The sequence below is a fragment of the Impatiens glandulifera genome, chromosome 1 (assembly GCF_907164915.1).
Source record: "Impatiens glandulifera chromosome 1, dImpGla2.1, whole genome shotgun sequence".
In the NCBI taxonomy this organism is placed as follows: domain Eukaryota; kingdom Viridiplantae; phylum Streptophyta; class Magnoliopsida; order Ericales; family Balsaminaceae; genus Impatiens; species Impatiens glandulifera.
The window spans coordinates 147,370,197-147,384,382 of record NC_061862.1 but is presented as its reverse complement, the minus strand read 5'-3'; the positions used below and the strand labels follow the sequence as shown (position 1 = coordinate 147,384,382).

The window sequence follows — 14,186 nt, the reverse complement described above, 5'->3', positions numbered from 1 at the left end:
AAATTATTATTTGAAAATAACTATCAATATATGTTCATGGGTCAAAATTTTCAACAAATGAAAATAGGTTAATTAATTATGGTAAAGAATTATGTATTTTAAAATTTGGGGATGAATATGAAAAGATGAAAATAATTGAAGGATTATGAAATATATATGAATAGGTATTGGCTAATGAGGTCCATGAGTTGGTTAGGAAAGAGTAGCTACACTCATAAATAGTTGAATGCCCATTTAATGGAAGAAGATGCTTGGAAATAGCTATGCATTGTAATTATTATATATTAAATAACCCCATTATTTAATTATCTATTTATTTTGAACCCCTCCATAATTTAAGTTGTGTTATAATTATTAAAAAATAAATTATACCCATTTAAAACATAAAATTAATGATTTTTTTTTTTCCTAAAGGGCTGACCTGGTCATTCACATTTTGGGTTTCATTTCAATTCCCTCTTCAAATTATATATACTTCACTAGGAGTGCTGATTCATTTAACATTACTTTCTTCTTCTTCTTCTTCTTCATCCCCTTTAGCTGGCCGGCCGGAGATGTTCCGATCAAGTTCCGACCTTCCGGCGAAATCAATGTCGACCCAGGTCAGACCGGAGGACAAATTCTCCGGCAGGCTAATTTCCAAGGAAACATCGTCGACGCCGGCGCCGAATTCCTCCTTCCGAGTGTACTACGGTGGAGTCTCCGGCACCGTCCCTTTTACATGGGAATCTTGTCCGGGAACTCCAAAACATCCTTTATCACATTCAACATCTCTTCCTCCTTTAACTCCTCCCCCTTCATACTACTCCTACAACTCCGATTCCACCCACCGCCGCCGTCGTTGTTCAAGATCCAATCTTTTCCGCAATTTCTGGTCAAATTTCAACCAAAGAACATCATCCCGCCGTATTCCTCCATCTCCATCGCTATCATCTTCATCATGGTCATCCTGTTCTTCCACAAGATCTTCATCGTCCTCTGTTCATAGCATGCCTTCCAGTTTGAGAGGGAAAAACCAGATGCGGAATTGGGAATTCTTTGACCATAATCGAAACAAATCAATTAATGATGATGATGATAGTGGCGGTTGGCGTACGCCGTGTTTTGGTTTTGGAAAACAGATTAATGGTGGGTCGATTCGAGATGTTTATGCGGTTGGAGTGGCTAAGAAGGCTTTGCAGGTGTTATTGGGTCGTGGATCTGGTCATTGAAATGGGTTTTTTGAAAAAAAAATAAATGTGGTTGTGGATCTGTGTGAAAGTATCATCAGTACTAAATGTGGGTCTAGTTTGGTTTTTTTAGTTGTTTCTCTGTTATTTAGTTAAATGTTTTGAATATTATCTCATCTACTTCCAAATGGGACAATAGGCCAGATGTAATTAGAGGACATCACTATATAAGTGTTTGTGTGTGTTCTTGATTTCAGAAGAAACTAGTGTAATGAATCCGAGGTTAGTAATGTTGATTGTGTCAATGTGTTTGTTTTGATGTTTTGTTCATGATCAATTACACAATTTTAGTCTTTTTTAAAAATTGATGAATAAAAAACTTTCCAATTGTATGGGTATTGTTTATCTCGTCTATTTTGTGTAATCTATGGAATTGTTGCAACTGGGTTTTTATGATGCAATCAAAGAATCAAACATTTTTCTAATTTTGACCATTATGTTAAAAAAAAGTAGATGATATCTTTTGTCAAGCTTTTTATTTTTATTTTGTCACTTGGTAAAAAATGGAGATACCAAAGGGTCATTTTATTTATGATATTGGTTAGTTTGGTTTAATAGGTTATTCCCTTTAATTTGACAGGGTTTGAGCTCATTCACATAACTATTGTTGTTAAGTGTATTTATACATTTAATTATTTAGTTTCTTTAGTTTTTTTATTAGTTTATTCATCAAAAATATTGTAATTAGTTATCTAAGTTTGTAACACGCGACTAAAAAATATTTGGTTTGTGGTAAAAAAAATGTCATATTTATCAATAAATTTTTTTTTTGAACAAGTTAATTATTTTGTCTTCTTTTTTATTTCTCCATATGATTTGTCTAGTCATTTTCTCAAAACCCAAAATTTATTTTTGAAATTTGTGAATCTCAAATCTAATTTTTATTTTTGAATCCATGAATTAAATTTTGTTCGAAATATTCCACATCGAATATCAAATCCAAAAATAGTTTGTTTGAATTCGTATCGTTCACATAAAAAATGGATTTTTCTCCCTCAAAAGATTAGATGTTCAAGAAATATGGAGACAGCTTCTTCGACCATACTCATGCCTTTTTTATCTTGTCCAAATTCTTTAAAAATTGAATTGATTTGACCAACAACAATTTTGTTATTAGATTTGAGTCCGTGAAAGAGAAGGAAGAAAGAAATAAAAGTTTGTTTATTTATGATGATACTACACTTTTTATTAATTATATATATATATATATATATATATATATATATATATATATATATATATATATATATATATATATATATATATATATATATATATATACAACTATCTTATAGTAAATATAATATTTTACTCTTAGATTTTGTTAGTTTATTTTTTTAATAAAGGAGAGCTAAATGACACCCAATAATCATGACTTCGCTTAACATTTAGATTTTATTAGTCCAAACTATGGTGTCTACAATTTACAATTTATTTGAGTTGTAGCTTAATCTTAATAATAAAGGGAAAAAAAGAGTTCCTAATTTCTTCAAGAACCATCTATATACAATGTGAATATTGTTATCTTTCTGCATTTATCTGAATTATATATGATTAGTGCTTTATTTAGTTATTATTATAATGTAATGATTTGAGTTATTTGGATTCACATAATCGGACCCCATTAATAAACTTTTATACAAAGGTAATCCAAGTCAATAATAGTTATTATTCTAATATTCTTTCTTTTTTGATTGGCGTGATCAAAATCTCGATGAAATAAAGCACATAACCCAATGTTTGCATTTTCTAATTAATTGGATCCTTAATTCAATTCATATATATTATATTGTTTGGAGGATATGGTCATGGGCAGAAGGAAGTTAAGAAGTAAATTATGACAAAAGATGGAACTCTCCAAAAGTTGCACAATAACATTTTTTTTTTAATTACTTGTATTATTTTATAAATTAATCTCAAAGTGAGAAAAATGATAGATAACAAAAACTAAGTTGGGTTTTGCCATATCAATTTTATCAACAACAATATATAGTAAATATTAGAAGAATTATTTGACCTTAAATATTATAATATGTCAAGAATCTAATTATTATACACTATAAAAAAAGAGTAATGAAATTAAAATGAGAAGTAGTTAGAGTTTTGAAAGAATAGACTAAGATTTAAATTTGATTCACAATATATATAAGACTACTTTGTTTGAAATGTATGTAATGATTTTTGAGATATTATGTTAATCTTCTCATTAGTTTGAAATGTATGTATTTAAGATACTCTCATAGTTTGTTTGAAATGTTTGAAATGTTTGTATCCGAAATATTATGATAATATTGTTGATTCCAAAAATATTTTTGTAATAAAAAAGAAGATTTTAAAAGCTAAGCTCATCTAAACATCAACACATAAACACTTTAATTTTAATATGAATTAAGGTTTTCATGATATATAAAAGGTTAATAATTAAGTTTATGCATTTATGTTTTAAAATGTGATCATATTCAAATTCAAATAAGATACTTCACAAAGTAAAAAGATCTATTCTTATAATCTTTTATCATTAATTTTTTCTTAAACACCCGCCAAGCTTCCGATTAAACTCAAAATCTTTTTCAATATATGACTTATAGGCTATAGATTTATTGTATTTTACACCTTTAGTTCATTTTAAGAAGTTTAACTCATAACCTAACTTTCACTTAAATTAGAATATTATTAGCAAGTGAGAATCAAATATTTAGACTTTTTAATTTCTTGAATAATGTTTTTTCATTTAATTGAATCACCGAGTTTTCATTCAATTCGTTTAGAACATCCTTAGCAAGTGAGAATCAAATTAGACTTTTTGATTTCTTGGATAATTTTTATACGTTATTTTTCTTATAGGATTTTCATATGTGTGATACAATAATGTTTTATTTACAAACTAATACAACATATATAGGGGTAACAAGTTTGAATATTGGTGTGTTCTATAATAAATAATTAAATATTCTAATAAATGGTGGAGTGGTTATATATGGGTATTAAAAATTGGAGTAATTTAAGGTCAAAATTAGTTTAATTGTGGTTTGTGTTAGAGTAGGTATATATAATCAGCATGATTTGGACGGTTCTCCACATATTTTGGAGGCAATACCGATAATGGACGGTTCAGATCTTTCATTGCTTGGGATTACGGGAAAATGAGTTGTAACTTTCAGTAGATGAAATTTATTAATAGTGAAAGGGATCCTTACTGAACACAATATATATATATTAATTAATAATAATAATAATAAGACAAAGCCATTATTAGATATTTTTGTACTCTTCTAACTAGAAATCATGGTAATGTTTATTTAATGAAGTGCAAACAAATAATTGTGTTAAAAAACTATAGAATTAATTAAGAAATTACACTAGTTAGTTGAAACGTAAAAGGTCTTACTATGAATCTCATGTTACTTATATATATATATAATGATAATAATAATAATAATAATGATGAATGAGACCAGAATTGCATTAATCTCATGCTTTCAAAACTCTAAGAACAAATGAGAATAGATGCAATTAGAATCCTCTATTACGGCCACGGGATTTCCTGTTCTCCCTCACATGGAAGGGACTTGTTTTATCCTTCCCCAATGAAGGGATATGATCCTAACTGGTATAGATGACCATGACAATTTATTAAATTTTGTTTTTCTTGTTTTTTAAATAGTAATGATAAGAGAGCAACATTCTATCTATCAAATGTATTAGATAATGGGTAGCTATTAAAATAAATATTTTAATTAAATAATATATTATATTATTTAAAAAAGTTAATTATGGAAGCTCTACACACCAACCATGTCATTAAAACTCATTTAAACTAACTCAAGGAGGAGTGATTCTTAAAAGAAAAAGTGTTAAGAATTTGATTTACATTTAAAATGATTTAAATTGAAAAGAGAAGGTCATGACTAACCGGGCAATAACAGAAAAGTCCACCACAATTGTTTTTTTTTTTTTTTTTTTTTTTTACGGTAGAGATGTGATATTATCTTTAATTTTATATTTTTTCCAATTTAATTATATTTATTTTTTTAATTTATAATAAAAAAGACAAAACTAAGTTTATTCACTCGTTTTATTCATAATTTTTCTGTTTAGGCTCATCCAACTTTTTTAAGCCCACCTAACTCAAATTTATTTTTGGATTTGTTCTTGTGTGCAGGACATGCTACCTCCATCATTAATTTTTTTTTTTTTTTTATGAGATTCACTAAATACAATTTTTTTGTTGTTGTTAAAGTGTTTATATTTTATTTTGTTTATAACATTTTTCGTGGATTCCAAAAGAATATACCAGACACAATTATTTTAATATCACTTTTGTAATCTTTTGTAATAATTATTTACTTGAAGAGGCATTAAATGAGCCAAATAATTTGATTAATTAACTTGAGGGATTTTTTTTCCAATATGGAGGCAAGAATTTGCTTCAAGACATTGGTTAATGATGAATACATTATCATACAACTATTATTTTTAACTCTTCAAAGTACCGGTTCGGTTCAATTTCCACTTAAAGAATCTTAGTTAAATAGGAAGTATTACTAGAATATTGGATTATATTTTTACATTCAAATTATAAATAAATAAGAAAATTACTTTTCTCTCAAAAATATGAAATGATGTCACAGTGGTAACACATTTCTATTTCTTTTTCTTTTAAATAATAGAAAAGGAAGATGAAAATTGTAGGTCATTTATATAGAATGATATAGTATATATAAATAAATATATAGCCAAAGGGAAATTGTGAGTGGAAATTGTTCAAAAGTTCAAAACACTTAATTTATATATAATTTTGGTGGGTGTTGTGATGAAGCAATTTAGGCTTGACAAGAAATGCAACCATCCATAAAAATAAGATGACTTTAAAGAGTTATTTTTGTATATTTATTGAAAATTTAAATCTAGAGGAGTAATTCTGTAAGGCACTATGCTAAATTTATCGAATGAAACTTTTGTTTAACATTTTAACATGCCCTTGTAAATTACAAAAATAAATTTGATTCAATTGAAATGGGTGATTTTAAGGACAAACAATAAATATGGTTGATGTCAATATTCTCATTTTGTCCAAAATATTTGATAATTGGGCTGAAATTTTAAATGGGCGCACAATTTTTGATTGTACAATTTGAAATTTTCACTTTCAAATAAGATGGTTCCAACAAGTTATTTTATTTTATTTTTTTATTTGTTAATGAAAATAAATGAAATCCTAGGTATAAACAACCCCTATAAAATATAAATAACAAGCTACAAATACCTAGTCGCTGCATTCAACAACTTTGTTGACGCAAGTTGATGATTCCAAGAAAGGCGAGCCTTATGTACATTAGATTTGGCGACAACAACATGAAAGTAAAATGACATTGTTGGTAAGAATAGTCATAAACGGTACCTTCCGAGACCATTGAAACCATATGTGAAAACAAACTAGGTATATGAAAATGGTTAATATAGTCTTTAATTGGTGTAATTTATAGGATAATTGTTTTACTAATTGATTAAGAAACAATATCAAACATTTACACTTTGAGGATTTATATGCTCATTTTTACAACTTTTTCTTTTTAACCTACCAAAATTACAAGAATTTACCGGAATAATTAAATAGTTTATTAAAGAGTCTTGTTCATAAAAGTGGTAAATTTGAAAATTAGAGATTATTAAAAAAAAAAAAGTTGATCAACAAATTTGTATGAAACATATATAGATTGGGTTAATTCCTTCTCCACTAAAAGTTGAAGGTGTTTTTTGTTTCTTCTTAAGAATGGCTGTCTCGGAAACTGAATACAGCCCACCGGAACTAAGAAAACAACGGGAAGAAAGAAGTGGAGGCTGGGCGGCGGCAGAAAATCAAAAGCTGTTGTTTGTGATCATGAACTCATCAAAACCCAATAATCAAATTGATACATACACCCATCTTCGTCACCATAATGTGGAGGAGATCTCTTGTTCCAGCGACGAAATACTTTTCTACGATGAAGAAGGAGAAGATGGGCTTTGGGTGGTGGAATCATGTGAAACCAGCCCCAAAAGATCCTATCTTAAGCATAACCCAAGATTTCCTAGCTGACACCAGCCCCCACAAGATCAATCTCGGCGTGGTTGGTTAATTATTCATTTCCCCCCAATTTCTGTTTATTAGCATTTCTGTAAAATTTGTTGCTGCTGTTGCTATAATAGGGAGCTTATAGGGATGAACATGGAAGACCCGTTGTGCTTCAGAGTGTTCAAGCTGCTGAGGCCTACATTGCTGCTAATCAGTTCTCGTAAGCCCAGATTGCTTCAGTGTGATTTTATTGTATTCTTCATTTTATGCAAGATTGATCAAATAGAAAATGTTAAGACAATATCTGGAAAGTTTCAGGCAAGAAAATGAATAGGTTGAAGAACAGTGAAGGCAAATTGGCAAACATCTCATTGATATGCAAAGTTTGAATAACCAAATCTTGAATGCCTATTTCGACATCATTGCTTATCATTCTCCTTGATTCCTTATTATGAAATATATACTAATTGGAAGTATATATTTTGATGGATTAAGGGACTTACTACCCTATGGTCTAGTCTCATGTTCAAGTGTGATCATGCCAACACTAATGTCATGATGATGAGTAGATGTGTTAGACTGTAGCCTCCTCCTTGGATTATCAAGGTGTGCAATGACATCCCAGTTAAAATGAGAAAAAAAAGAAAATTTATTTCGATGTATAACAAATTGAAATCTAAATTAGTAACATAAATTTGGTTCTATTTATATTGATCTAATACCAGTGATTGTCATGATGGATTTAGTCCCAAAAAAACTTGAAACATTGAGAACATAGGAATATTAGTGTTTGATAACATTGCTTATCAATTAATCTGAAAAAATATGTGCTTATTTAAAATAAGTCTATTTAATAAGTTTTCTTTAAAGCCACTTAATTCTTTAGATTCATCTTAAGTTGAGTTTTAAAAAATTAAGCTAGTAGCCTAGTATACCTAACTTAATTCGGTTAATAATGATTGACTTAACTTTGTAGTATAGTTTCAGCATACAAAAGACAACTTTAATCCTTGAAAATTGATTAAATTTCGTCACTATTAGGTTTTCCCACATTAGTTTTACATTTTACCAAATCAACTTGCATCTAAAGTACTTAAAATTCAGTTATTTTTATTTGGTTAATTTTCGGTTAGTAATTGTCTTATTTTTTCACTTTTTCTTTATTGTGAATCTACCATCAGGGAGTTGCTTTCAAGTGATGCCACTTCCAAATTGGTTGAGCAGAGTGTGAAATTGGTTTATGGAAAGAACAGTGATGCAGTCACAGAAGGGAAATTGGCTGGAATCCAAGCTCTGTCAAGCACTGGTGCATGCCGTCTCTTTGCAGAGTTCCAAAAGCGTTTATATCCTGATTCGGTTATGTATTTACCCGACCCAACTTGGTCAAAGTAAAACCATCATTTTTCTCTTTTTAACAGTTTTTTTTTTTTTAAGTTCTAAACTATTGAAACTAAATTGGTTCTTAAATATTGTTTCATGACATAGCCATCACAACATTTGGAATGATGCTGAAGTTCGAGTAAGAACGTATCGTTATTATAACTCTATTTCCAAGGGTTTGGATTTTCCTGCACTATTAGAAGACATAAAGGTGAAAATCAATATTAGACTTTTGTGGTTGCTTTTGTATCATCCTATTATGGTTAAAGACATTTTTTTTTGAGATTTTCTAGAATGCCCCGGATCAATCATTTTTCTTACTCCATCCTTGTGCACATAATCCAACTGGGATTGACCCGACAGAAGAAGAGTGGCGACAAATCTCATATCACTTGAAAGTTAGTGATCCAATTCGTAATTTTTTCTTTCCCCTATTCATAGCATATTTGATGATCATAACCGTTATCATCAGGCCAAGAACCATTTTCCCTTCTTTGACGTGGCTTATCAAGGTCTAGCTAGCGGAGATCTTGAAAATGATGCAAAGGCTATCAAAATATTTATCGAGGATGGACACTTGACAGGCTGCGCTCAGTCCTTTGCGAAAATCATGGGACTTGTCGGACATCGAGTCGGCTGTCTAAGGTAACTTTGCTACTTCAAACATTTTCATCCTAGGGGCATGTTTGATCTTGGATTATTTGATTATTTAAAGAAAAAACATTTATCAAATCATTTATCCTTTCAACTTCATCAACCAAAATACCCTGTATATTTTCTTTTTATAAAATTTAAATATAAAAAGACATTTATGTAATTTAACTAAAATAACCAATTTTTTCAAACAAGCTCATTGTGTTCATTGTTTTGTATGGATGAAAGATTCTAGATTTCAAAAATTTGTTGTTTGACTGGTTCAGTATTCTCTCTTGCAACAAGAAACAAGCAACCGCAATCGAAAGCCAATTGAATCAAATTGCAAGAGCAATGTACAGCAAACCTCCTGCTCATGGCATGATACTAGTTTCCAGAATCCTCAGTGATCCAAAATTACGACTCCTTTGGGAATCTGAGATGAAGGTAAAGGCCCTCTCTCGAGTCTAACATTGATTTTGAAATCATAATCTGAAAAATCATTTCGAATTCTCCTTGGAAGGTAATGACTAATCGTATAATGAGAATGCGAGCTTGTTTACGTAGGAATTTGGAGAAATTAGGCTCTCATATAAACTGGGAACACATAACCAACCAGGTTAGTAAATTCATATGACTTTTGTTAGTCAAATGTTGTTTTAAGATAGATCCTACTGACAAAAAAAACTGCAGGTTGGGATGTTTTGCTACTCTGGCCTATCAATTGATCAAGTAGTTTACATTGCGAAAAAATTTCATGTGTATATAACCCATGATGGCCGAATAAGGTAAAGTCGATGTATTTAATCAAAATTAATGGTTGGTTTTAATGGGTACTAGAAATTGAGATTTTGATTTTTTTTCTTGAGAAGTATGGCCGGTGTAACGGCAGAAAACGTCGAATATTTAGCGGAAGCAATACATGAAGCTACCAGAGTTAACAAATGAGGATGTTTGTACAATATTATTATCAATAATCTTACTGTGTACCCGTTTCATTATTCACTGTGTAACTTGAATAGTATTATTGTTTTTGATTGTTAGATAATCGATGCCAAATGAACAATTTAATTGTGCAGGACATGTGACTCTTTGAGTTTCTCATATTGAGAAATGAAGAAATTGAGAGGAACAAATCTTAAATATATTTGTCTAAAAAAGAAGATAGAAGTTGATAAAAATGAAAACTCAATGAGTGAACTTAAAAGATAAGAATTGTGAGACATTTCCTCTCCAAGAGAAGATGGACGATCCGCTGATATTTAGGTAGAGAAGATGAAAAAAGGAATGTGAGGATTTGTATGGGTTTCATAGACTCACATTGAATTACTATATTGCATCTATTTTACTGCCCTCTACCTGATTAACTCCACAAGTTGTATGATGATATATTTTGATCTTATTTTCTTTGAAGTAGACAAAGCTAATTTCTATTTAAGAGTTCATCAATGATGTAATATATTTTGATCTTATTTTCTTTGAAGTAGACAAAACTAATTTCTATTTAAGAGTTCATCAAGGATGTAATTTATTATTTGTTTAATGAGAGTACAATTACAAAAACAAAATTAAAGTTGAAAGTGAACCCTTTTTATGTTCACTTGAATATGGCCTTCTTGATCTGTTGCAACTCCCTAACAACATCGGTCATGTTCATCCTATTTTGGGGTAGCTCTTCCGTGCAAGCCAAACCAATCTTCACCATTGCAATCAGACAATTGTCCCTCTGACCAATAACAATGTCACTTTTTAAAATTACTGGATCCATTACAAACTCAATTGCGTTTCCTGTTAAGGCTTGACTAGTAAAGTTACGAATGTTAAAACCATCCACAAACATCAAATCAGTAGGCCTCTTTCCCGTTAACATCTCTAGTAACAAAACCCCGTAGCTGTAAACATCTCCTTTCATAGACATTTCACTTCCAAGACCGTACTCTGATTAAGATTATAAAATAAATTAGGCCAACAAAAAAATAAAGACAGGATTTGTTCTATTATCGGTTAACATACCTGGTGCTGCATATCCGACAGTGCCCAACACTCCCATCGAACTACTGTGATGGGAAATACCTATTTCTGGATAAAAAAGTCTGGCCAGTCCAAAATCTCCAACATGTGCAACCATTTGTTGGTCAAGAAGAATGTTACTTGGCTTCAGATCACAATGAATAACTGTGAGTTCGCACTGATTATGAAGATAATCGAGTGCAGAAGCCACATCAATCGCAACTCTTAAACGCTGGAGTAGATTAAATTCAGGTCTGCTAGTGTCTTGAGATGGATGCAGCCATTTCTCCAGATTCCCATTCATCATGAGTTCGTAAACTAAAGCTTTGAATTCGTTACCTTGAAAATCAATGCTTGAACAACATGTTACGATCTTGATCAGGTTCCGGTGTCTAATGCTCTTTAACGCTTTACATTCTGCAATGAAGCTCCTCGTGGCACCTGGGTTTACAAGGTTAAGTACTTTGATCGCAACATCTCCGATCTGATCAAGAACTCCTCTGTAGACGAAGCCGAAACCGCCAGCACCAATCAAATTGCTGGAAGAGAACCCATCCGTTGCAATGAGGAGCTCGCCGTAGGATATTTGCACAAAAGACTCCTTGGGCAGCAAATCCAAAGAGGTGGATTCCCTTTTCCTTTTCCGCAAGTAAAACACCAAGCTTGAAATTATGATTAGTATTCCTAGTATTGAAGCACCCACGATTGCATAGATGCGTTTGGATGAAAAGAAGAAGTTACGATTCAGTTTCTTGACCGGACATCTTGGAAGTTGTAGAGAAGGTATTCCGCCGCATAACTTATCGTTCCCATACACGGATACTGAACTCGAGTTTGCAAAAGCCCCATGTAAAGGCAATTCTCCATTGAAATCATTGAAGGACAGGTTAAGGTTGATCAAGGAAAGTTTCTCCAAGAAAGTTGGGATTTGTCCCGATAGATTATTGCTCGACAGGTCAATGATTTGAAGTCCTCTCATGAATTCCATCGACATGGGAATAGATCCTTGGAGCATGTTTCCTTGCAGGAATAGTGATTCGAGGCTGGTACAACTGCTTATAGTGCTAGGTATCTCGCCGGACAAGTCATTATTGTTTGATATGTCTAACGCCACCAAACTTTTGAGTTCTCCGATCTCTGAAGGAAGTGGGCCGGACAGATGATTGTGAGATAAGTCGAGAACAATCGATAGAGATGAAACTTGGAAAAGTTCTTTGGGAATGGTTCCACTCAAGTTGTTTTGTTGAAGAGTCAATGATGTTAATCTTTGGCAGTTGCCAAAACTGGAAGGTATCTTCCCCTCTAGGTTATTGTTACTGAAATCGATCAAATTTACCAAAGAAAGATTTCCAATTGAATCCGGAATAGTACCCGAAAGCTGATTTCCATGGAGGACAATTCTCTGCAATTTTTGAAGTTTACCTATGGTACTAGGTATCGGCCCAGTGAATCTGTTATTAAACAAGCCTAACAAAGACAAGTTAATAAGCTTTCCGATGGTTGGAGGAATCATACCTTGCAGTTGGTTACCACCAAGGGCGAAGAAATGCATATTTGATGATAGATTCCCTACAGAATCGGGAAGCACTCCTCCAAACTGGTTCATAATTGTGTTCAACCGTTCCAAACTGCTGCAATTAGTAAGCGACTCGAGGAAATGCATTTCGTCAAAATCTCCACTCCCTAAATTGTTATACATTAAACTAAGTATCTCAAGATTCACTAATTTGCTGAAATCAACTGTCAGTTTCCCACTGAATTCGTTATGGGAAAAAGCTAGCGTCTTGGCTTTGGTAAGATTCCCTATTGAATTTGGAAGTTGTCCGGTAAAGCTGTTAATTTGGAGTTGAAGGACTTTCAAATGCGGAAACATGTTGCCAATGTAGGGCTGAAGACTCCCGTGAAGATCATTAAATGATAAAGATAATGTATTCAAGTTGGAGAGGTTATACAATGATGAAGGGATCATACCAGAGATCTGATTACCACCCAATCCAAGTTCTACGAGGTTCTTTAATTGCCCCAAGTTATTTGGAATAGTTCCACCAAAGTGATTATATGCAGCAGACAATACTTCAAGAGAAGTGATATTGCCCAGAGATTTTGGAATTGCTCCAGTTAAATTGTTTTCATATGCGGAGATCCTCTTGAGCATCGACAAGGAGCTTAATTCTTCAGGGATGGTTCCCACCAGATTATTGTTTGCAATATATAGATACACGAGGCTAGAGCAGCGCGACAGGCTGGAAGGAATCCTTCCCTGGAAACTGTTCGTTTGGAGCACCAATACTTTCAGCCTGTACAAGCCACCTATTTCATTTGGGATTTCCCCGTGGAAAGTATTGTTGTATAGCACCAGTCGTCTAAGAAAGGTGAGATTTCCTACATGAGGAGACAAGGTGCCCGACAAACCCAAAGAGGTTAGATCAATGAGAGTGACCCTCTTGTGCCTTTTACCGCAGACCACGCCTTCCCAATTGCAGAAATGGGAAGACTCATTCCATGAACTCAAAGCTCCCCCACCAAAAGGCTCCAGGATCTTGGACTTCATAGCCAATAGTGCAACATGATCGGTTTCGTTATTATTAAGAGCATCAGTAGTAATAAATATTATGATGATGAGTGCCCATTGTTGTAGCACCAACAAGAACCTCATTTTTTGAAGTGTAAGAGTATGCATCACACATCAGCAGACTATGGTAATAAATACTAATTGAGAAGTTAAAGCTTAAGAAGTTTTTTACACGAAACAAAGTAAGATGGGGGAGACTTGACTTTTGACTAATTGGAAATTTGTAATAACAAGAGAAACTACAAGCTTGTGTTGATTTGTTGACATAGAAAATTTGAAATCACAGTCACACATGAAGGCAATGCGT

The 14,186-nt window shown here is 32.2% G+C and overlaps 4 protein-coding genes across 4 annotated transcripts; 2 read left to right on the top strand and 2 right to left on the bottom strand.

Moving 5' to 3' along the window:
* The first annotated feature begins 554 nt into the window (after positions 1-554).
* LOC124909971 lies at positions 555-1,211 on the top strand. The gene has a single exon (XM_047450601.1). The coding sequence runs from the start codon at positions 555-557 to the stop codon at positions 1,209-1,211; it is 657 nt and encodes a 218-aa protein (XP_047306557.1).
* A 5,815-nt stretch (positions 1,212-7,026) lies between these two features.
* On the top strand, positions 7,027-10,291 carry LOC124920057 (aspartate aminotransferase, mitochondrial-like). The gene is made up of 10 exons (XM_047460456.1): positions 7,027-7,339; positions 7,419-7,504; positions 8,466-8,672; positions 8,770-8,875; positions 8,958-9,062; positions 9,137-9,309; positions 9,585-9,744; positions 9,821-9,916; positions 9,991-10,085; positions 10,170-10,291. The coding sequence occupies exons 1-10, from the start codon at positions 7,169-7,171 to the stop codon at positions 10,243-10,245; spliced, it is 1,275 nt and encodes a 424-aa protein (XP_047316412.1). The 5' UTR covers positions 7,027-7,168; the 3' UTR covers positions 10,246-10,291.
* Positions 10,292-10,894: 603 nt separating this feature from the next.
* Positions 10,895-11,215, bottom strand: LOC124909950 (putative receptor-like protein kinase At3g47110). Its single transcript, XM_047450580.1, has one exon. The coding sequence runs from the start codon at positions 11,213-11,215 to the stop codon at positions 10,895-10,897; it is 321 nt and encodes a 106-aa protein (XP_047306536.1).
* A 32-nt stretch (positions 11,216-11,247) lies between these two features.
* On the bottom strand, positions 11,248-13,963 carry LOC124909939 (putative receptor-like protein kinase At3g47110). The gene has a single exon (XM_047450569.1). The coding sequence runs from the start codon at positions 13,961-13,963 to the stop codon at positions 11,258-11,260; it is 2,706 nt and encodes a 901-aa protein (XP_047306525.1). The 3' UTR covers positions 11,248-11,257.
* Between the last annotated feature and the right edge of the window lie 223 nt (positions 13,964-14,186).

Bases quoted from the DNA above. Each gene is read 5' to 3' on its own strand.
- LOC124909971 (XM_047450601.1), top strand. From the start codon at position 555: ATGTTCCGATCAAGTTCCGACCTTCCGGCGAAATCAATGTCGACCCAG.
- LOC124920057 (XM_047460456.1), top strand. From the start codon at position 7,169: ATGTGGAGGAGATCTCTTGTTCCAGCGACGAAATACTTTTCTACGATG. The intron at 9,310-9,584 runs GTAACTTTGCTA...TGACTGGTTCAG, and splicing joins CATCGAGTCGGCTGTCTAAG to TATTCTCTCTTGCAACAAGA. The intron at 9,917-9,990 runs GTTAGTAAATTC...AAAAAACTGCAG, and splicing joins GGGAACACATAACCAACCAG to GTTGGGATGTTTTGCTACTC.
- LOC124909950 (XM_047450580.1), bottom strand. From the start codon at position 11,215: ATGTCTATGAAAGGAGATGTTTACAGCTACGGGGTTTTGTTACTAGAG.
- LOC124909939 (XM_047450569.1), bottom strand. From the start codon at position 13,963: ATGAGGTTCTTGTTGGTGCTACAACAATGGGCACTCATCATCATAATA.